The sequence below is a fragment of the Rhipicephalus sanguineus genome, chromosome 5 (genome assembly GCF_013339695.2).
Source record: "Rhipicephalus sanguineus isolate Rsan-2018 chromosome 5, BIME_Rsan_1.4, whole genome shotgun sequence".
Taxonomy (NCBI): domain Eukaryota; kingdom Metazoa; phylum Arthropoda; class Arachnida; order Ixodida; family Ixodidae; genus Rhipicephalus; species Rhipicephalus sanguineus.
In genome coordinates this window covers 115,660,781-115,685,139 of record NC_051180.1, presented here as the reverse complement: position 1 = coordinate 115,685,139, position 24,359 = coordinate 115,660,781, and the positions used below count along the sequence as shown (strand labels likewise).

Genomic DNA, 24,359 nt, shown 5'->3' with positions numbered 1-24,359 from the left:
CCTAGTACCGCCACTCTGTTCGTAATCTATTGCTGTTAGTACAGGTCGGTGTAATAGCGCTGTAGGCGACCATGTACTGGTTGCTCCGCTGGCCGCATCCGTTTGTTCTATGTCTTCATCAGCTTCTGCGTCTTCGGTCACGCCATTCTGAATACCACCATAATGGGAACCATCCTTTGGTATCTGCCCTGCTGGAGAAATTAAAACAAAACGTGGCCATTGTTGTAGCTATCAGCGGTGTAAATATATAGGTAGTTTTCTACTTTTGCAAAGATAGCTTCCACTCACTTTGATTTTAAATTTACATGCGTGGGACAATATTTTGGGACACCGTTTATCGTACCGTTTAATGTCCGCAAGAAAGCTTGCAGGACTAGTTCAGATAGCACACGCTTGTAAAAAGAACGAAAGTTTCGATAAAGACAGGACTTTAGTAAACACTGTTAACACTGATCAGTATAGCTGCGCTATGGAGTAACCGGGGCACATTTCCCAATAGCCTTAAAGGAGGAATGGAGAGAAGAGAGTCAGCAATGAGATGGCTCAACACACCTTAAGCGCACTTCTAACGTATCATGTGTGTTTACCGCGAAATATTATTAGGAACATCTATAAATATAGTAGGAGCGCACGCAATGCTTCGAATTTCTCAGATATTTTGTGTAAAGAATACTGCCACTAAAGCACAGTACGTTACGTAATATACAACACAAAAGTGCATGTTCCGTCTGACGTGCGTACTATTGATAGGTATATCAATTAATTAAACTATGTGAATTAACGATCGTCGTTCTACAGGCCGTTATATACTGCTGTAGACGTCAGCTTTCTAAGCACATCAGCAATATTGCGTCACAAGCGCACAAACGAGCGTGAACAGACTTCAGTCGATGGCAGCGCATATTTGCTGCTATGATGCTAGCGTGGTGAACAGCGCAGACACGGCTTAGCAAATGTTTCGTATCGCCTCTTGCATGCACGCATCTCCGAAACGTAAAGGTAACGCCATATCCAACACTAGGTAAGATGAACCTGTAGTCAATATTTGAACATTTGGCGGAAGGGTTATGAAGGGAATAATCGACAATCACCCTTTTGTAGCCCACAGCCACAGGAAAATCTATACGGATGTCTCAAACGAAGGCGTAGTTGAAGAAAAATTCGTGCTGGTCCAGGACAGGGGCATAGATAGACAGAATATTTCTTCCCCGCGCGGGAAGGGGGGGGGGGGTTTCCGCCATACTTCATGTGTGTTCGTGCGTTGGTTTGTGGTGCATATATACGCAAGCAAAATTGAAAATTTTCGGGGGATTTGAACTCCCCAACTTCCCCCCCCCCCCTTGGCTACGCCCGTGGTCCAGGGGTTGAAACCTTAACGAACGTCTTTCAGGTGCAGTCGCTCCGGAAAGAAATCCATATGAATTTTCTTGTGGATGCATGCTATACACGGGTTGTCAATTATTCCTTTCATAACCCTTCTGTCACCTTGCGGGATTCCGCAGAACTCATTTGCAAGATTCTGTGTCCATATGCTTCGAGTTGTTGACTCATTCACCCTAACGCTGCAAGAAATTGCTACCATCCTGGCTAGCCCGATTGGTAGAGCGATGCCCCGGTAAAGCGTTGGTCCCGAGTTTGATCCCTGGACCAATACGAATTTTTCTTCAAGTAAGAAGCTTTCTTTTTTTGAGAAACCCGCATTAATTTCCTTGTGCTTTCGTTGTTACAAACGGCTTTGTTGTCAGTGATTCCTTTCATATCGCACTAACAGGTATTTCTGTCAAAGTGGCTGCAGGCTAGAGATTTCATCGTTCTACCACTGTTCGCGCCGTGTGGCCGGTTACCGCTAAATCCAGCTGTTATGTTCAATGCAACATTGAAAGAATATGAGACACAGAACAATGGTGTGAGGCGTATCGAGTTCCTCTTTACCTTCTGTGGTGAACGCGTTGTCCGAGGAGGATGCTGCTTCCGGTGAAGCTTCACCTGGAAAGGCCTCCACTGTCATCGCTGTTGGCATGCCTCTGGCAGTGGTGATGATAAACGCGAGTGCTGAAACAGCAATTTTCGTGATGCAACCATTAGCCGTATTTTTCATTGTTTACAACGCTGGGAGGCATGCTTTACGTGGGCTCATGTACCCTCTGTTAGAAAGCCGAGCAAAAGCCTTCAAAACCTAGCCGGTCACAAGAATCGGACACGCGAGACTCAGATCTCTGATGCGTTTTATTTTTATTGTTTTCTCATTGAGACTATAAGGGCCACATATCGGTAGGAATTACCGTATTTACTCGAATCTAGGCCGGCCCCGATTCTAAGCCGACCCCCAAAATTCGCAAGACCAGAAAAAAAAACCTTAGTTATTGTACTCGAATTTAAGCCGACCCCCCCCCCCACTTTCGCACATCGTTTTTTCGAAAAAAACATCGGCTTAGATTCGAATAAATACGGTATGCTGATCCCACCCACTGTGGGAATCGGCGTACGTGGAGCTGTCGTATATGAATGTGTGAACATTCCATAAACGGCTATCTTTGTTGTTGTTGTTGTTGTTGTTGTTGTTGTTGTTGTTGTTGTTGTTGTTGTTGTTGTTGTTGTTGTTGTTGTTGTTGTTGTTGTTGTTGTTGTTGTTGTTGTTGTTGTTGTTTACGCACAAGGGACAGAGGAAATAAGGAGGGAGCAGGATTACAATAACTGCCTCATAGAGGCACACAACACATGCCATACATATTCGGGAGGAGGGAATATACAGGGTGTCCCAACTATCACGCAGCAAGGTTTTATAAAAAGGGAACGGCATTACGTGAAGCAAACCTTGTACACATTGTCTCCAGTACACTGGAGTAGCTACCGCTAATATTTTCGTGAATTAGCTTTAATTAGTTAGTCATAATTATATTTGTAACTCGACAAGTACTAACGTAAGTCTCAAGATGTCAGTGAGGCATATGTGGGCATGTTCAAATGACACCTAACTGCGCTATTTTCAATAACGTTCTATTTGCGTGATCATTTTTTCCGGTTGTTAACGAAAGCCCGCAAAATCTGAAAAATTACTCGCGACTAGACTGCAGCGAGCATCAGGAAACAACGCCCTCAAAGAGGCTCACTGTGAAGTAATGTATCAAGGAAAAAATGCAGAAAGAAAAAAAAAAGATTGGCCGCGCGTATCTGCGTGCTTCGCTGCAAATGTCATCTAAAGACGATAGAAGAGGCGCTGCGTGAGATATGGACGCCATCTGGCAATACGTCGGGAAACATGAGTGCTGTGTTGAGGGCTGGTAGTCCCGGCGCAGCGGCAGGCGAAGACCGGCGGTGACCAACGCGACCGGTGGGGACGCCGGCCAGCCCGAACACGCTGTTTGGCGCGATGCGCCGAAGGAGAAGAAACGTCCGCACTCAACGAGTACTCTCCACAAACTCTCTTACTTACACATCGCCTGGGTAAAACAGGAATGCCAGAGCGGCGCCCCCTGTCATTCGTACAATGCAATACTGAACCGAAACCGAAACACAACATAGCTTGTGCAGAGGGCACGGAGGAAGACAAGTTTCAGCGCAGTCGCATTTTCAGCGCACCTTAAGAAACTAGGGTTGTAGCATTGTAGGGCGAGTAGGCCCAGATGGACCGTCACGACGAAAACCTGCCTCCTCAGTCGTATTCACCTGGAACGTTGGTGTGGCTTCGCGTTCCCTCCTCCGCTCCTGGCCTTTCCACAAAGCTACTGCCTAAGTACGAAGGCCCCTACCGCGTCCTACGTCAAGCATCCCCAGTTAACTATATGATTGAGCCTGTTCAATCATCTACGGACCGCCGTTGTCGCGGCCGCGAGACTGTTCACGTCGATCGACTGAAGCCGCATTATGACCCACCAGTTGTACCTGTTCCTTAGGTCGCCAGGATGGCTCCTTTTCCGCGGGGGAGTGATTTGTAACATGGTAGGGCGCAGACAAGAACGCCTGCGAAAGAAGAAGACGAAGACGGTTGCTGTTGGCGCTCGCGCTTGCTCGGCTTGGACCGCTGATCGCTTCAGCTGTGGCAATCTTTTAATAAGCGCGTTACTGTCTCAACGTTGAACGCATACCATCAAGGTCTTTAAAATTGCGTATCTATGTATTTTCTATTAAAGGAACACATCACCTAATACTTACCTAATGATGTTACGCCTCAGATATGCGTAATATTTACTTTTTGATCGACAACATTCACAAGTATGAACAGCCGTACCAGTTCAAGATGGGTGGACGGTAAGCAAGTGGTTCAACTTTGGCCAGTTGGCTGAATCGGGTGACGTGCCGACAAACAGAAAGACAGAAAGACAGACCAAAATTTCTGCGATTAAGTTCCCCAAGAAAGACTATCGTCTTTAAAAATGCATCGCCCTATCTGTCCCTCTCCGGCCGAAGAAACGTGTCGCTTTGGTCTTACGGAGTCTGCCGTAATCAGAACAGTTCTCTGGCCACGCTATCAATGAGAACAGTCGGTCGTGACATATGGATGGTGATAGTTGCGTACAATCGAGCCTAGGCAATCCCTGCGAAATTGCGACGCATGTCGTTGGCGCTCGTCCTGTAGACTTGCCAAAGTGCGGAACACTATCTCTGGTAGTGGACAACAAGCAAAGCGGTTGCTTGCAGTAAGCCTATTATAGGGTGCTGTTTTCTTTGGCGGGTGGCAGCGTGGTCACATGTTTTCCACAGGCTTTGTTTATCAGCCGGAAAAAATTAGCACGCAATTAGTGCGTTGTTGACAATAGCGTAGTTAGATGTCATTCGAACATGCCTACGTATGTCTCGTTGACATTTTGATAAACAGATGAGTACTTCTCGAATTAAAATATAATTATGGCTAATTAGTTAAGCCTCATTAGCGAGGGAGTTTTTAGTGGCTCCTTCAGTGTACTGGGGACAATCTGTACTATGTATGGTTTGAGTAACGCCTTTCCTATTTTTATAAATCCTACTGCGCGATAGTTGAGGACACCCCGTATACAAGAAACGGAACCTGCTTATCCGTAGTCACAGGCGCTGCCCGTGGCGCCAGAGGGGGGACGGAATAGAAGAAATTAAGATGCGAGGAAAGAACAAGCAACAAAAATTGGCAATGAAAACAATGACGTAGTAAGTCGTAAGCCAGAAAAAATGTTCATAAAGGGGAGGCCAAATCAGTTTTGTACGAGAAAGAAAGCAGGATTCTGTGGGCGTGGTAACGTCGATCAGCACACACTCTAGAAAACAGGCAATCGTGAAGGGTCGCACACTTTAGTCCAGTTTGTATACCTTAATTAGCAATCGCGATGCCACAACGAGTGTGACTGTCCAGAAATTTCGTGTATGTTTGATTTCGCTGGTATGCTGATTCGCCGACACATCCTAAAGCAGCCCCCGGACCAGCGAGTCGCAAGCGTGTTGCCTTTTTTCCTGTGTTCGTGGTCGTGGCTTGCTTCCTGGTTCTACGACACGCTTGCATAAGCAAACGCTTACACCGCCAAAGACGTGTGGACAGTCCTCTGTGTACATATTATGACTCTCAGAGACAGTCGAACACCTTATCTTACAGTGTCCCGCATTCGTTACTCAGCGGTCATTGATAACGGCTAGACAGAAATATAAGTCACAAAGTGAGGGTATAGATTCAGAGAAACCTATCGCTTTAAAAACACCTTAAATAATATCACTGTGGCGTGCCGGCACTGTGGTCCCCGTACTAAATAAACATCGGATGTTGACCATTTGTTCTGCAAATAATCGACCTGTTACCTTGACCCTTAGATAACTAAAGGAGTCATGAACCACTTTGCCAAGTAATTATCGTATGACCTCAATATCGCAGTTAATTGCCTCACGAATCGATTGCCGCAAAAAATGATCGAATCCGCCAAGAACGAGCGGAGTTACAGGGGTTGGTTGCGCGCTTGCAGCGCTTTCTCTCCTCTCGTCCGGACTAGCGCGCTGGATGCTCTAAGCAGGGAGCGAAAAGAAGTTACGTCAGCGCGCGTCATGGCCTTGAGCGCGCGTGATGAAACGCGATTGCTCTCTCCCGTTGCGATTCCTGTGCGTGAGTGTGGCTCACTATGTAATGTTAGCAGACTATTGATAGTTGATACCTGTGACGCGCTGTCTGAACACGAAGAAAGACGCACAAAAAACACACGTAGTACACAACACGAGCGCGAAAATGTCGCGCTCGTGTTGTGTACTACGTGTGTGTGTTTATGTTTTTGTCTTTTTTCGTGTTCAGACAGCGCGTCACGGGTATCAACTATGCACAACCAACTAGCCCCCACTCTGGCCTTTCTAGACTATGAGAGAGAGAGAGAGAGAATAAAACGTTTATTTGATGTTCTTGAGAAGATCGATGAGTGGGATCCTTAGTCCGGGATCCCATGAAGCGCGACGCCAGTGCGTGGCGGCACCCCGTGGCAAGAAGCGCATCTGAATCAACGCCACTTTTGGCTCATGTCGGCCACTGGGCAACAGCATGCTACCCGCTGTTCGACGTCAAATCGCGGGCGCCGGTAGCTCCGAAGCGACTGAAGACGGGTCTTTGAATGAAAAGAGGGCGCCTGAGGAAATGGCGATTTCACGCTCCGTTTCTAAAATCTCCTAGCCGCGCACGACTGCAAGATTTGGCTGAGATGTTCATAACAGCGTCTGCTATGCGCAGGATGTGTTTTCTCACCAGGCCCGGGAGGTCATTCACCACCACTTTAAGAGAGCGAAAATTGGCACACTCGCAGCCACGCGCACACCCACAGTGTACGCACTACAGATACCTCTACTACACACAGTGTTTCTGTGTGCGTGCGTGTGCGCCGATTTTCGCTCTTAATTATCTATCTAGGACGTGTTACCATGTAGCATAATTCGAAGCGTAATTCGAAGGTTGTGGTTCGAGATCCCACAGGTGGAAAGGGTGATATTTCTTCCACATCATTTCAATTTACGTCACAGTTAGAACGCTACAGTAAAGACAACAATTAACATCCTCCACGCTTTCCCTGGTCTAATTGTCTGTTCTATTCCTCTCCTTGCATCTAGCACAACAGCAACTTTTTATTATCTAGGCATTAATGAAAATAAAGGTCTGAAAGGGAATATCTCATAGAACTCATTCAGTTTTCTCTCATTTGTATCCCTTTAGGCGAAATTTCTTTCGGCTCCCATCATCATCATCGTGATCGCCTTCGTCGTCAACCTAATTCATGTTTGCTGCAGGACGAAGACCTCTCTTAATGATATCTCATCCAATATGTCCTGGCTGAGCTGAGTTCACTTCGTACCAGCTAATTAACTGCTTCACCCACCAAACTCTTTGCTGGGCTTCGGCCTTGTATCCCATCTCTTAGTATCCATTCCGTCACTCCAGCCGACCATCAGGTATCTGTCCTCACTGCGTGAGCTGCCCAAGTCCATTTTCTTTTCTCTTTATTGGAAATGAGGATAACGGCTGCTCCTGTGTGTTCTCTGATCGACACTGCTGTCTTTATATCTGTCGGCCGCCGAGGTGGTACAATGGTTACGAAGCTCGGCTGCTGACCCGAAAGCGGCGGGCCCGATCCCGTCCGCGGCGGTCGCATCTCGAGGGAGGCGAAATGCTAGAGGCCCTTGTAGTTAGGTTTAGGTGCACGTTAAAGAACCCCAGATGGACAAAATTTTCGGAGCACTCCAATGCGGCGTGCCTCATCATCATATCATGGCTTTGAGAAGTAAAAACCCCAGAAATTATCATCTATAGAATGTGGCAAGGAACCAGACGCTATTTTGGCTACCCGAGTGAAAAAGTAGTGTATTATCTTATTGCATTTCACTACACAATCCCACTTCCTTTTCGCGCGATGTTTCACTCACTGCTTATCAGTGGGATATAAACAGCCGTTCATCTGACGCAAGCGAAATGGGAAGATAAAGATATTGTGTCGTGCGTGGCATGTCGCAGTCGTTTTATAGCGTCATGTATACACCTGCCTGTTTACGGAAAGAACTATATCCAAGCACAGCTCTAGATTCGCGGTTTCATAGCCTGCATCCAATGCCACCAGGTGCAAGATTCCGTGCCAGTAGTGTTGCAAATGTTCCTGGCATATATAAGGTCCGTCATTTTTCTGCTCTTGCGCAGATGACAATTCTTCTCACTCAGCCTTATTGAGTACGGAAGGACGGCTGTCATAAAAGATGCTTTTTTGAAATGTAAAACCGACTAGCCAAAACCACTACTCTTCTGAGTTTATTATGCAGAAGTCTTCGCGAGCTGATTGTCATAGCGCCTGCAGTACCCTCTTAGGTATTCGTTGTTGAAGGTGCACAGTACTATTTTAGGAGTATCGTACAAAGGTGTAAAGGTATCGCAACTTTCTTTCTGCGGCTGAGTGACCAATCACATTTTTTTTTATTTATCGGCGTAAGACAAACATGCCTGTTTATTAGTTTGGCTAGAAAACGGCTTATTCTGACGCTTAGTTGCGTTTATAAACCACTATTGTTCACGTCTGTGTTATCAGTTTTCATGTGTCGATTGCATACCTTGCTATCGCGATCGAGGCACAGACAAGTATGGGTTTTAATTTGTTTTGTTTTGTTTTGTTTTTACTGCGGCACACTATTTCTTCCCATAGCTTCACTGCGTGTCTTCTGAAACTCTCGGTATTTCTGAGCAGCCAGAAGAATGCGAAACAAAATTTCGAAGACATTAGAGCACATATTCCAGCGAGTTCCAGGTGTACGCAAGCCTAGCGGTGCGGGTAATTTTGCGTGCCATGCCCCTCGTAATTTGGTAATTTCACATGAATACTCCGCAGCTAAATGCCCAAGAACAATCATGGCGTGTGTCCTGCCAAGGCATTATGAATGCAGTTTAGTATAGGGGGAAATAGGCAATTCATGTTAGCTAAATATTAAATAGATTGGCCTTTTGCATCATTTGCCTTGTTACCATCGATTAACAATGCCTTGGTAGCGATGAGTGAAAACGTCAGTCGCTCCGTTACGCAGCCTAAAATGCAAATTTCAGCTGTTGAAACTGCTAAAACAGCGTCGCTTTCCACGAATGTGCTTCCCTTTCCTAGAGCCTTTCTCGCGCATGCCAAGTCCACCATTCTCTCTCTCTCTTCTTTTGACTGCTTGAGTAATAGAGTATTTTGTGTGTCAGCGAAACGTTATATAGATTGCCCTGCTTGTCATGGCTAAATTTGCTGCGAATTATGACAACGTGGTTCAATCATACGCTCACTGAAGGCAAAGCAGGCGTGTCGCTGCACTCAAACGCATAGTGGAATCGCAGAAAACACACTGTTCGACTCACAAAAACGACAGCGGACTAGTAATCATGCAGCTGATTCGCGCATACGTAAGTTAAGGGCACCTTAAATATTACGCGTTCGAATATCCCGAAACAGGGTACGGTAGATAACGACGGACGCCGCAGCGGAGACCAAAGGAGGAGGTTCTTTAGCGTGTCATCAAAGAGCAGCACACAATCGGGCCCGTCAAAATGTCACCGTTGCGGTCGAAAACAGAAATGATGTCGTGGTCAACCGTAAAAGGCATAGCCACTGTGCCACCGTGGCAGACCAAGAACACTTCCTCTGATTACCCGCTTCTGTTGAATCAGTCTGCTGTGAAATAGATCTTGAGGAAACTATGCAAGCATGAAGCCCTTGCCAATAGGTCAGTTTTAAATACACATGTGCGCCGGACCCAAGATCACCGGCGGCGGCGCGCCGCGGGCGGGGGGGGGGGGGGGGGACGAAGCACTGAATGCGACAAGTACACGCCGTAATGTTACATGAACGAGGGCTAGCAGCTAACTCTTTTTGAGCCGATCTCACTTAACTCTACGAAACGCTGGTGTATGGCAATACGGCCGCTCCCGGGAGAGAAGCGGTTTTCGGTCAGTTTGTCGTATCAGTGGTCCGAGCGCGCGAAGCAGTGAGATCACAGCGCTCACAGGGCGTAGAAGGTATACGAGCCATTCGCTGGTGGATGTCTGCCGAAATAGCGCGCGCGCCAGCGCTCTCGACCGCGCCCTTATAGTCAAAGTTCACAGTAGCGGCTCGAGTTACGCAGTCCCTCTCCCCAGACATCCCTTCCTACTCCTTCGCCCAGCAAATGACGGGCGGGGCGTTTCTTTCTACTTGAGGAGCAATTGACAGCAGGCCTCGCACGCGGGTTGATGTCATTCCGTGTGACGGAGATGACCAGCTTGTTTCGTCTCTGCTTTAGCCATGTTCCTTGCTAACGCTCGCGAGCTTTTACTCGCGGGTAGAACATACAATGCGCGGAGCGATCTTATCGATTTAGAGTTTATACGGAACATGACGGCGACAGTGAAAGCCTCTCCTGAGTGTCCATACAATTGCTAACGCAATAAAAAATATACAAAAAACCAGTGCTGGGCAGTATCGAAGATACATGTATCTTAGATACTATCTTAAATACTCTATGGGTATCTTGTATCTGTATCGCGATACTACTCGAAAGAAGAGTATCTGTAACTGTATTTCCGATACATTCGATAATGTATCGTGTATCTTAAAATACAAGATACTTCTATCGCAACACAACCGTGCGAAACAAAAATCGCTGGCCAAGCTGCGCTTCTCAAGCTGGCACTGGTACCACTAAGCCATCTTAATAAATCTTAGGGCAGTGACGCAATTTCATTTTTCCGCCAGAGTACCCCAGTGAGGGCACAAGATGAGGAAGACAAGCGCGCGGACGTCTACGCCCAGCCCACGTACCTTTTGTTTGCTCGATTTCTTTTCTTTTTAGTTGCGCCAATGCCGCAACACTTGCTCTTAGCCACTGTCCGGCGCCGCGTCTATCGCGCAAATTCTGATGTTGCTACAGTGTCATTATTGAAGATTCTCTTGCGTCTTGCTCCGTAACGAAATGTGATGCGTGTAAGAATGGGATTCCTTTGCGTCGCGTGGATTTTACATATCAGCGATTTGAATGATCTCGTGGATGTAAGTTTGACTTGCATGCTATGAATTAACTTATATGAAAATAAGAATCTAAAAACGTTAGTGCCACTGGTACTGATGCTAGACCTAAAAGAGCAAGCGTTTACCTAACAGAAACTATCTTGGCGTACCGTATTTTTCACTTCTTGCTACGTTTATTCAAAGAATTTATGAAATCATAATTTGATTATTAGCACAAGTGCTTTCTTAGCTGTCATTTTACATCCCTTCATTACCTAAGTCTCTGCACTGTTTTTCCGGTCTGGTCACTGCAGTATGTCTTTTGCAACGCGCTCCCAAAATAAAATGTCTACTTTATTATTCTGTCTACTTAATTCCCATTACTGTTTACACATTTACACGTTGCCAAAACGATTTTGAAAACAACTACATAATTATGTGGGCGTACCTTGAGTAAACAGTACAAAACATTCTGCTTACCTCTTAGGAAAATAGAGAAATTGAGTTTGCATTATAATAATGGAAATCATAAGGAGCCATCTTAAAGATGTTAGGAAGAAGATTCGAGAAACTTTGTTTTGCTGAATGCTCTGTTTTGCTCATGAGCGTCCCAACGAGCAGTTTCAGGCAATTTTCCATAGGCACTGAATTTTCTATTGTCTCAAGAGCTAAGCTGACAATACTTCATGCTCATAGCTATTAAGGGCACCGTCTGTATCGTGTTTCTGTGCTCAGTCAATGTGAATGTTTGATACACAACCACCTCTCTATTTCACTTATATTTGTTTTCCTGTTTCAGGCCTTCTTAAATATTTTTCGCATTACTAATAGCCACGTAATGGGAGCTATAAGTGGCAATAGCGGCGGTGTCCTTCGACGCTTTATGGAAATATACAATACGTCTGAGACGTTTCTGTGTCGCACATGTTCTCTTGTTGAAGAATAATTGCTAAAACGATTGCACGTTAGTATCTGAACAAAGAATCCTTTACGCCAGCAGTTAAGTAGAATATGACAATTCATTGCAGTTTTACGTCATCTACGTATACACCGGGGGTCTCAAACTGTGCTTATAGCTAGCGGGCCGCCGTCGCGAAATTTAGTTGCAAAGGCCGGGACAGTGAAGATGGTGGGAGAGAGTTTGAACAAAATGACGTTTGAAAGGAAGTCTTTCCCATATCTCATATATAGGTCATTTCTGAAGGGGATTTGGAGTCAGGATGCGAGAAACATCGATAGCGATGTACAGAATGACTGATATCTGGACGCGAATTCTGAAATATAGAGTTTTTGTTCCATGGTTATGTTTTAGCACATGGTAACCACATGTTCCTCACGAAAGGAATGCTTAAGACCAGTCATGTCTGTGCAGCTCACGAACATACTTATTTAGAAAATAAAAACAAATGAGACGAAGACCGTCATGTGTGCGGGCCAGGCGGCTAGCGAAATGGCTCAAACCCCTAGTATACACCATGCCCCCCCCCCCCCCCAAAAAAAAAAGAGAAAAAAATGTCGCTACCAGCGTTATTGCTGCTGTACACATGTCCGGATATACGGTATTGTGAAAGCTGTCTTTTACGGACAAGGTAAAAGTCCACATTGGTATTTGCGCCGTCGTGGGAACCCAGACACCGGAGGACCATTTGCACAGCGGTGGCGGCTACGGAACAGTGGCTCGTCACTAACTGCGCCTGTCTGACTTTGCAGCCCCGGCGAAAGCGCGTTTACGGATCGGCGCTAGCTGCCACCTTACCTTCTTCGACGCCATATCGAGAATACCGGGTCCATATCAAGAATCGACAACGCCCCCATTGTGAACTACGTCATCGAGACGCCCCTTCAAAAGACACAACCTAGACACCGGAGGACCATTTGCACAGCGGTGGCGGCTACGGAAGAGTGGCTCGTCACTAACTGCTCCTGTCTGACTTTGCAGGTTGGTGTAAACTGTATTTACATTTGCCTAATCTGACGCTGTTTACCACCGCCGCCACCGCTGTCGCAAGAATTTCCTGCTGATGATCATTATAACTTCCTTTTTGTGACCGTTGATACTTTTAAAACTGTGATTTTGCTCAGTCCGAGATGTCCGAGTCTGATGCCTGCTTAGTCTGTAGTGAGCCTCTCTTAGAGAGCGGCACATATACAACCTGCTCTGAATGCAAATATGGCTATCACTTGGGAGCATGCTCGGGAGTCAGCAAAACGACCTTCAAAAAAGATGATGCCGCAAAGAAAACATGGAAGTGCCAGACATGCCTTGTTTTGGCAGCCCGAAGTGCACGTGGCGATGAGAGCCACACCGGCGAGCATAATTCGACCTTCGAGAAAGTACTGATTGAAATTAACAAGAAGCTGGCCCAAATACCAGACATACAGAGAAAGGTGGATGCACTAATGATAGTGAAAAATACAGTCGACAAATTGGAGCTGTCAGTTCAGCATTTGTCTGCTCAATATGATGCGGTGCTCGTTGAAATGCAAAAGCAATCAGCTGAAATAGCAGTCCTCAAAAAGCAGGTGCATTCTGCCCAGTCGTCCGACACCAGCAAGAACGTCCATGAGCTGCACAAGAAGGTTAATGCTCTTGAGCAATACAGTAGACGCCAAAATATTGAAATTCACGGCATGCCTGTCACGCAGAATGAAAAGTTGCTCGGTAAGCTCAATAACTTAGCAGCTAAGCTTACCCTTCCTGAACTGACGAGCTCTGAAGTCGAAGGCATACACAGACTTCCACCGAAAAGCGGCAAAGTTCCTGTTGTGCTTGTTCGTTTCGTGTCACGAGCAACACGTGACCAGTGGATGGCTAAGAAAGTCGAATTAAAAACTGCTAGCTCTAACTTGTATTTCCTTGACAACCTGACGCCACAAAACAAGAAACTTCTTTGGCTAATGAAGTTTGTGCGCAAGGTGCCTGGTGATCGAGCATTGCGCATAGACAGCGAAAGCGACCTAGATAAGATTCACTGAACTGTTTTTCCTATCACTTACGTCACTTCTACTGCCAGTTTTCCCCCGCAATGGCTATCTTCCATGAAGCCATATATCATGACGCTGAAACTTTTAAATCTTTTTTGAAGCGCCCTTCTTTTAAGGATCCGGACAGAATGTCGATATTTCATTTAAACATACGTAGTATGAGAAACAAGCAAACTGATGTACTGTTTGATTCTTTAGATCATACGCTAGATTTTTTGGCCTTCACTGAGACTTGGTACTCTTGCACGTCCGATGTAGTGTTCATCGAAGGATACAAGCGTGAAAGCGTGCATAGACCAAATCGTAGGGGTGGTGGTGTGTCGCTATATATACACAAAGATGTTACATATGCCGTGCTTCCCGAATTTTGTTGTGTCAGCGCACATTATGAATCCATTGCCGTTAAATGTGTAATGTACCTGATTGTCACAGTTTATCGGCCCCCATCGGGGGATATTCAAGAATTTCTGTGTTTTATAACTTCGATGTTTGAATACACGTCCTTGAGAAATTTACATATTGTGCTTGTCGGTGATTTTAATATTGATTTGTTACTTCTTACTCCACAAAGTAGAGAATTAATAGATGTAATCGAATCATTTTCGTGTAGGAACTTAATAAGTTTGCCTACCAGAATAACAGAAAGTGAAACTCTGCTAGACCAATGTATAGCTAACTATGATAGAAGTGACGTCCGTGCTGGTGTGCTAACAACTGATCTGAGTGATCACTTGTCAATATTCTGTTTTTTTCCTGCAGCTAAGAAAGATAAAAATGGTGTTAACGATGCTCCTGTTACATATCGCTCTTTCAATGCCAATGACTTGTCAACATTTCGTGCTAGTATTGAGAGCATCGACTGGGATATTGTCTACAGTGAGCAAAACCCTAATATATCGTATGATCTATTCCTGCAACATGTAAGAGCTGTTATGATGCTGCCTTCCCACTACAATATTATAAAAAGCATGGAAAGTCTAGGAAACCATGGATTAACAGAGGCCTTTACAACAGAATCGGAGAACGAGATAAACTATACCATAACTTCATTAGAATACGAGTCGTATCCATATTCCACGAATATAAAAAAGTTCACAACAAATTAAACTCCGATTTGCAGAGAGCCCGTATTTAGTATTATCAGGCACGATTTGCGGAGGTCTCTTGCAATCCCAGGAAAGCATGGAACGCGTTACGTACACTCATAGGAAGAACAAAAGGTTGTCTTCCTTCAGCACTAACAATTGACGGTGTTGAGTTTAGAGAAGCTAGTCTCGCGGATAAACTTAATAATCATTTCTTAACTTCAGGTGCAGCAGCTCAGACAAGTGACGCAGCAAAGGACTGCCAAAAATACATTTCTTCTTCCTCTGCGAACTCTATTTTCCTGACTCCTTGTAGTCAATCAGAAATATTTACGTACCTGAAGTCATTAAATAAAAATACCGCCGCCGGTTACGATGACATTAAGGTAGAACCAATTAAACATGTCGCCGAATTACTGTGTGGCCCACTGCAGCATATTTGCAATCAAGCTTTCACCACTGGTACTTTTCCTGATGGCATGAAGATAGCTAAAGTGGTAGTCATCCACAAAGGTGGCTCTCACGACGACTTGAATAACTACCGGCCTATTTCTGTGCTACCTTTATTTTTCCAAAGTTTTAGAATACACTCTAAAATCCCGACTAATGAAGTTTCTTGGTGACCATCAAATGCTTCCAAGGCAACAATTTGGTTTCCGTGAAAAGAAATCAACCGAAATGGCACTCTTGGATATCAAAGAAAATTACTTAGTAACATTGATCATAAGCAATATACTCTTGCAATATTTTTAGATTTCAAAAAAGCGTTTGATTCCATAAAGCATTTCATTTTGTTTTACAAACTCCCTTACTACGGCATTAGAGGTACCGTATTAAATATGATACGCAGGTATTTATCTGACAGGGTGCAATTCACTTGTCTAAATGGCTATTGTTCTCATTCTCAACCAATAAAATATGGCGTTCCACAAGGTTCCATTCTGGAACCTTTATTCTTTATTCTCTACATAAATGATATTGTATTGAACTCCCGACATAATTCTCTATGCAGATGACACGAGTACTTTTTTTTTTCAGGTAAACATCTACTTGAACTTCCAAATATAGCTAATAGATGGTTAACTGATCTGTCACACTGGTTGCATCTAAACCAACTTCAATTTAATGTAAAAAAAAACTAAATATATTATTTTGAAAAGCCGTAACAAGCCTGACGACCATAATGCTTGTATAATATTTCAAAACTGCGCTATCGAACGGATTCTTAGTTATAAATTTCTAGGTGTTGTTTTTGAAGAGAATATGAGCTGGACACTTCACGTAAACAAGATCCATGCAAACATGTGCAAGTCACTCTCAATACTGTATAATATTAGCTCCTTGGTGCCTAAATGTTTGAAACTGCAGTTATATTATGCCCTCGTTCACTCTCATTTGCAATACTGTCTCCTAAGCTGGGGTACGACTACCCAAACAAACCTTGATAGATTATTAATTTTACAAAAAAGAGCTGTGCGTTACATCGAAAATCTTAAGCGAAATGACCACACAGCGCCATCCTTTTCCAAGCTTAATATACTCAGAATAAATCAGTTATTGCAACTGAGACTCGCTATGCATACACATAGGCAAATTTTGCATGACCCCCAAGTCCTGTCCCTATCATCGTTATCTGACCATTCACAATATCACCTAAGGCAAAATCGACTCAGAACGCCTATGTTCCGAACTAAACATGGTACTCAGACACTCGCCTATTTATTACCACATTTTCTAAATAATAATCGAGAAATTGCTAATATGATTCGGGACAACTCTTCGACATATAGTTTCCGGAAAAAAGTTAAAGATTACCTTATGTTTAGCTCCTAATCTTCACTTTATATTGTGCATTTGCCGTCTCTTGATGTTTTTTATTTGTGTTTTATGTTTTTCTTATCTTCGTTTTACTGTTTTGTAACATTTATCATCATCAGGGCTCGTATAAACATTTCCATGTCACGCATTATTATTAGTGTGTACCGAAGGTAACTACTTTACTTATTCTAGTTTGATCGCCTGTATGCCTGTGTTTTGACCTTCTTTTCTTGTTACATGTACTTGCGCATGTGCCGCGGCTTTACACCCCTGAGCAATGTATGGGTAGGGGGGCCCTTGTCAGGCAGTTGCATCTGCCTTTAGCCCCTTCATCTCAGACAATGTCTGTCTGAATAAAGTTCAAATTCAAATTCGAAAAATTTCAAGTTATTGTGATTATATGGCAACCTGCCAGATGGTCGGCAAGCTGTGCAAAGCAAGTACCGCTGTCAGCGAAGTGTACAAAGCATTGTCCTGTGTAGAAGCTAAAACAAACCGCAATAAGTTATTTTGGAAGGAAACTAATGTACTTTGAGCAAGAAGGGCAAAACTTTTGAGATACTAACAGACATTTCATTCAAGTGAAACAAAATAGGTCACAGTTAAGAGATTTTGAAGCAGACATTTTCGTGCATAGGCGTTTGCTGCTACATTATATGGATCTATAATAACAAATTTGAGAATGTATCGAAGTATCTTAAGATACAATTGCCAAGTATCGTATCGAATACAATTTTTGCGGCAGTATCTTGTATCTGTATCTCCAATACTTCTTGCCTGAGTATCTTGTATCGTATCGCGATACAATTTCAAAGTATCTTTGCCCAGCCCTGCAAAAAACCCTCGAAGCGGGCTCGCCTTTTTCCTGGAAAGCTCCATCGTCTCCGCTGTAAAGAGTTCATCCGTTTGAAGAATCATATAATTCGGAGCCTTTTCCATTGGTTTTAATTGTTCTCGCCTTCAATGCCCTTCTTAGACGAGACATCTCCTCGCCATTTATTTCTTCATAAAGCACGCGTAAAATGTCAGCACTATGCGTTGAACCTATCAGGATTTCGGGCTTGTCGGCTACAGTCTGTTATCTCTGCATGCGCGGTCGCAAACGTACAAAATGGAGCGAAATCAGTTAATCGCGCACGATAGTCGTGCGAAAGAAGCAAGAGTGGGTGGGCGGCTGCATAGCAAAGCAGTGTGGGAAACAATTCACAACTGCTATTTCTCGTATATGGACCAGTCGAGAGTATGTACCCTGATGATGTCACGTGAATCACCGTTCTAGCATCACGAAGTGCACCAAAAGACAAGAAACGCCAAGGGAGAATAACGCGCTCGTTGTTTTCGTGTTTTCTTGTATTTTCAGAGGCTGTTTAGGGGCCCTTTATAAAAACAGGGCGCGCAAACACGGACACAAGAGAGTAGTCAAGACACCGGAAACGCCGCTAACAACTGAAAAATCACACAGCGGCGGAAACGAGGTAGACACAAATATTTATCTGCGCATTCCCACGTAGGAGGCCATACTTATCAATCAAATGCGAGTAGTGGTCTACGTCAGAGATAGCCGTTCACTCTATCTACTTTTCTCTTATGTCCGTGTTTCCACGTCATGTATTCTTAACATGAATACCTACCAACTAGCACAGCTATATTCTAAGTTTGCCATTCTCTTTACTTCTGTATTTCTTTATCGATTTACTCGAGTAAGAATGAAAGGAAAATGCCGGCAGATCCCACGCATTGTGGGAATCGATGTAATGCGAAGCAGCCAGCAAAGAGCTTCATACATCGTCTTTTATGTCACTAAGGAAAATGCGCCTCATGGTCTTCATGTTAACTTGTATTATTTATTTTCGTCATACAGTAACGTCGCGCAATACTAACTTCGGGGTAGATCAAGATAGCGAAACGGCCGCCAGCGCACCATGAGCGTGTTACGTAAGTCATGCTGTACATGCCATGTGTGTCATGACTTTCATGTTAACTCGTGTTATTTATGTTCGTCACACAGTCACGTCGCAAGATACCAATTTTGGTGTATATCAAGCTAGCGAAACGGCCGCCGGCGCACCATGAGCGTAGCACGTAATTCATGCTGTACATTACATGCGTGTCATGATTTTCATGTTAACTTGTGTTATTTATGTTCGTCACACAGTCAGGTTGCAAGATACCAATTTTGGTGCATATCAAGCTAGCGAAACGGCCACCAGCGCCCCATGAGCGTGGCACGTAAGTCATGCTGTACATGACATGCGTGTCATGATTTTCATGTTAACTCGTGTTATTTATGTTTGTCACACAGTCACGTCGCAAGATACCAATTCTGGTGTATATCAAGGTAGCGAAACGGCCGCCAGCGCACCACGAGCGTGGCATGTAAATCATGCTGTACATGACATGCGTGTCATGATTTTCATGTTAACTCGTGTTGTAATGTTCGTCACACAGTCACGTAACGCAATACCAATTCTGGTGTATATCAAGGTAGCGAAACGGCCGCCAGCGCACCATGAGCGTGGCATGTAAATCATGCTGTACATGACATGCGTGTCATGATTTTCATGTTAACTCCTGTTATCTATATTCGTCACACAGTCACGTCGGAAGATACCAATTTTGGTGCATATCAATCTAGCGAAACGGCCACCAGCGCCCCATGAGCGTGGCACGTAAGTCATGCTGTACATGACATGCGTGTCATGATTTTCATGTTAACTCGTGTTGTTTATGTTTGTCACACAGTCACGTCGCAAGATACCAATTTTGGTGTATATCAAGCTAGCGAAACGGCCGCCAGCGCACCATGAGCGTGGCACGTACGTCATGCTGTACATGACATGCGTGTCATGATTTTCATGTTAACTCCTGTTATCTATATTCGTCACACAGTCACGTCGGAAGATACCAATTTTGGTGTACATCAAGCTAGCGAAACGGCCGCCAGCGCACCATGAGCGTGGCACGTACGTCATGCTGTACATGACATGCGTGTCATGATTTTCATGTTAACTCCTGTTATCTATATTCGTCACACAGACACGTCGGAAGATACCAATTTTGGTGTATATCAAGCTAGCGAAACGGCCGCCAGCGCACCATGAGCGTGGCATGTAAATCAGGCTGTACATGACATGCGTGTCATGATTTTCATGTTAACTCGTGTTGTAATGTTCGTCACACAGTCACGTCACGCAATACCAATTCTGGTGTATATCAAGGTAGCGAAACGGCCGCCAGCGCACCATGAGCGTGGCATGCAAATCATGCTGTACATGACATGCGTGTCATGATTTTCATGTTAACTCCTGTTATCTATATTCGTCACACAGTCACGTCGGAAGATACCAATTTTGGTGCATATCAATCTAGCGAAACGGCCACCAGCGCCCCATGAGCGTGGCACGTAAGTCATGCTGTACATGACATGCGTGTCATGATTTTCATGATAACTCGTGTTATTTATGTTTGTCACACAGTCACGTCGCAAGATACCAATTTTGGTGTATATCAAGCTAGCGAAACGGCCGCCAGCGCACTATGAGCGTGGCACGTACGTCATGCTGTACATGACATGCGTGTCATGATTTTCATGTTAACTCCTGTTATCTATATTCGTCACACAGTCACGTCGGAAGATACCAATTTTGGTGCATATCAAGCTAGCGAAACGGCCACCAGCGCCCCATGAGCGTGGCACGTAAGTCATGCTGTACATGACATGCGTGTCATGATGTTCATGTTAACTCGTGTTATTTATGTTTGTCACACAGTCACGTCGCAAGATACCAATTTTGGTGCATATCAAGCTAGCGAAACGGCCACCAGCGCCCCATGAGCGTGGCACGTAAGTCATGCTGTACATGACATGCGTGTCATGATTTTCATGTTAACTCGTGTTATTTATGTTTGTCACACACTCACGTCGCAAGATACCAATTTTGGTGCATATCAAGCTAGCGAAACGGCCACCAGCGCCCCATGAGCGTGGCACGTAAGTCATGCTGTACATGACATGCGTGTCATGATTTTCATGTTAACTCGTGTTATTTATGTTTGTCACACACTCACGTCGCAAGATACCAATTTTGGTGCATATCAAGCCAGCGAAACGGCCGCCAGCGCACTATGAGCGTGGCACGTACGTCATGCTGTACATGACATGCGTGTCATGATTTTCATGTTAACTCGTGTTATTTATGTTTTTCACACAGTCACGTCGCAAGATACCAATTTTGGTGTACATCAAGCTAGCGAAACGGCCGCCAGCGCACTATGAGCGTGGCACGTACGTCATGCTGTACATGACATGCGTGTCATGATTTTCATGTTAACTCCTGTTATCTATATTCGTCACACAGTCACGTCGGAAGATACCAATTTTGGTGCATATCAAGCTAGCGAAACGGCCACCAGCGCCCCATGAGCGTGGCACGTAAGTCATGCTGTACATGACATGCGTGTCATGATTTTCATGTTAACTCGTGTTATTTATGTTTGTCACACACTCACGTCGCAAGATACCAATTTTGGTGCATATCAAGCTAGCGAAACGGCCACCAGCGCCCCATGAGCGTGGCACGTAAGTCATGCTGTACATGACATGCGTGTCATGATTTTCATGTTAACTCCTGTTATCTATATTCGTCACACAGTCACGTCGGAAGATACCAATTTTGGTGCATATCAAGCTAGCGAAACGGCCACCAGCGCCCCATGAGCGTGGCACGTAAGTCATGCTGTACATGACATGCGTGTCATGATTTTCATGTTAACTCGTGTTATTTATGTTTTTCACACAGTCACGTCGCAAGATACCAATTTTGGTGCATATCAAGCTAGCGAAACGGCCACCAGCGCCCCATGAGCGTGGCACGTAAGTCATGCTGTACATGACATGCGTGTCATGATTTTCATGTTAACTCGTGTTATTTATGTTTGTCACACAGTCACGTCGCAAGATACCAATTTTGGTGTATATCAAGGTAGCGAAACGGCCGCCAGCGCACCATGAGCGTGGCATGTAAATCATGCTGTACATGACATGTGTGTCATGATTTTCATGTTATGACTTGTCATTTACGTTCGTCATACAGTCGTGTAACGCCATACCAATTTTGGTGTACATTCGATTAACCAAGCGACCATGAGAGCACAAAGTCGTAGGCGGCTAGATAGATAGATAGATAGATAGATAGATAGATAGATAGATAGATAGATAGATAGATAGATAGATAGATAGATAGATAGATAGATAGATAGATAGATAGATAGATAGATAGATAGATAGATAGATAGATAGATAGATAGATAGATAGATAGATACGCTCAAAGTCGCAGAAGTTCGCTAAGAAATGCTTCGCATTTAAAAGTGTACTAACGCGCCGAGATATATATATTACTTATCTATTTTATTTATTTATGCACAGTGTACTAGGTCCAGGACTCCAAGAATGCGCTATCCAGTGAGTTGGGTCGTCGCCCTTTAAGGCTGGAGGACGCGGCAGCGTTAAGGTCAGACAATACTCGTAATATTCTGGAGAAGAAAAAGATACCTCAACTTTCTGGGAGCTATTCTCGATGCGTTCATCCAAAGGAGATGTCCGCAGTCCATTTCGGCAGAGCGCATTTAGTGATTCGAAAAAGCGGTGAGCCGTGATGTCACCTCGCTCTTGACCACGTCGCCGCACCAAACCCGCCAGCCCATTCCTAGCGTAAGAGAGTGGCCAAAATGCACAGAAACAGGAACTTTTCAAGTCTGAATTTGCATATCAATGTGTCCCAGATGTTTGAGAACGATGCTGGGAATGCATACCGACCTTACAGCTGCGTTAGACGGGCGGCTGCAATAAACCTTAACACGATCAAATGACATGCGCACCGAAAATCGGATCTCTGAGGGCTGCGTTCGTTGCATTGAAGCGCATTCGGTCCCTATCATTTGTGTCGAGAGTGTTGGAAAGCTTCGTGATGTCATGATGGCACTGTAGAACAAGAACCGGAAACAGGGGTCGCGCTTCTCGCCGAGCTCCCGCTATTCAGCGGCCGCTGAAATGGACAGTCCATTACATGGACACATCGAGAAGAGCTCCTCCGGCGAAGTGCTGTATATTATTTCCAGATTCCCCATTTGGATTAAAAGAAAAGACTAACGGCGGCGCGCCGCAATTATTGCGCGGCGGAGGCGGCGTGATCTCTCTTGGGACTTCTGCGGCGGTGCGAGCGGCGTGATCAAAAACAGGCGCCGGTGGCGGCGGCGGCGCGGTGCAGCGGTGTGGCGGCGCACACCTCTAGCTTCAAATAAGCCGTGTACTTACCTGCTGCCAAAGGCACCGCGAAGCATCGGCGACGTCTCATGGGCCAACTGTGTCGTTCGTTCACTGCGACCCTCCTATTCTGCGACAGAATGCAGGTATCACAGCCCTCACGACGGTAAGCTCACGACGTTTTAGCCAGACACGCACATACTTTGTGGTGGCTATGCGAGCCGCAATTAGCGAACTTGACGCTCCTTGCGTGCCATGTAAACCGGCCCTTCACCTGCTGTTTAGATCCGCCCCCATTGTTGCTTTGTTACTTGACATACTCGAATGTTCTCTCTCGCGCAGCCAATGGGAGTGGCCCGCCGATGCTCGCAGTTAGCTGACCGGCTTTCGAAACGAAAGGTTTGGGTCATGTCCGGCGGGTTTCGCGATCTCGCGTCGGGTGGATGCAACGCGCACCTCTGACGTTTTACGGGAAGCTCAGGTGCCTTTCGTCGGAGCAAACTGACGATGCCGATTGCCCCGTATTGTACTGCTTTTCTTGCGCACGCGTGATCGTTCTTTTCTTAATAATATTGCGTAATGTACACCCAACAGCAATAGCTTGCGGTACGCGAGATTTTCGAGAAAGCTATATTATGGCGTTGTCTGGAGCGTATCCTCCAAACAAATGTTCCAGCCTGTAGTTAGTATTGCAACCGATACGGTCACCAGCTAGATTAGAAGCGTTGCGCAATAATAGACTAGAAATTTGCATTTGTTGTGGAGTCATCGTCCAGCAAACATTTGCTGTTCGGTGTACAAATTTGTCCAAGTCGGAATCGTTGATGCGAACGTGTTCGGCTATGCCACGCCAGCTCCCATGCAAGGCAATAAAAAGTGAATAGAAAAAAATGTGTTGACTTCTTCATAGATTCAACGTTACGTCTCAGACGCAGTTTCTTGCCGCACGGCTGCTACAACGTAGCAGCTATTACGCCACCGCAGCGTATTCGCGGTTGTTGCTAACCTGCTTCAGCGTCACATAGACGCTGTCAGAACATTGTTGGCCTATGTACTTTAATAACGAAGGGACCTGAGGGCGGTGTACTGATAACATTCAAGTGATGCCACCAACCTAGCCTCACGACTTGTTGGTACTCCGCAACGTGTTGTTCAGAAATCTCTTTATAGTAGGGAACAGCGCAGATACACAAGACAAGGGAGACTGACAGGACTTGGCACTGGCCAACAACATGAGCGTTTATTTCGTATGTGCACAAATATATACGCTTCTTGGGAAATGG

The 24,359-nt window shown here is 45.0% G+C and overlaps 1 protein-coding gene across 1 annotated transcript in view; it reads right to left on the bottom strand.

Moving 5' to 3' along the window:
- The window catches only part of LOC119394921 (neurofilament heavy polypeptide-like), an 83,769-nt gene extending 60,500 nt beyond the window's left edge, over positions 1–23,269 (bottom strand). Inside the window, exons 1-2 of the mRNA XM_049416019.1 lie at positions 23,128–23,269; positions 1,987–2,052 (exon numbers count right to left, since the gene is read on the bottom strand). Of these exons, the coding sequence (XP_049271976.1) occupies positions 1,987–2,052; positions 23,128–23,167 (106 nt within the window). The 5' untranslated portion in view covers positions 23,168–23,269. The remainder of the gene's footprint in view (positions 1–1,986; positions 2,053–23,127) is intronic.
- Positions 23,270–24,359: the final 1,090 nt, after the last annotated feature.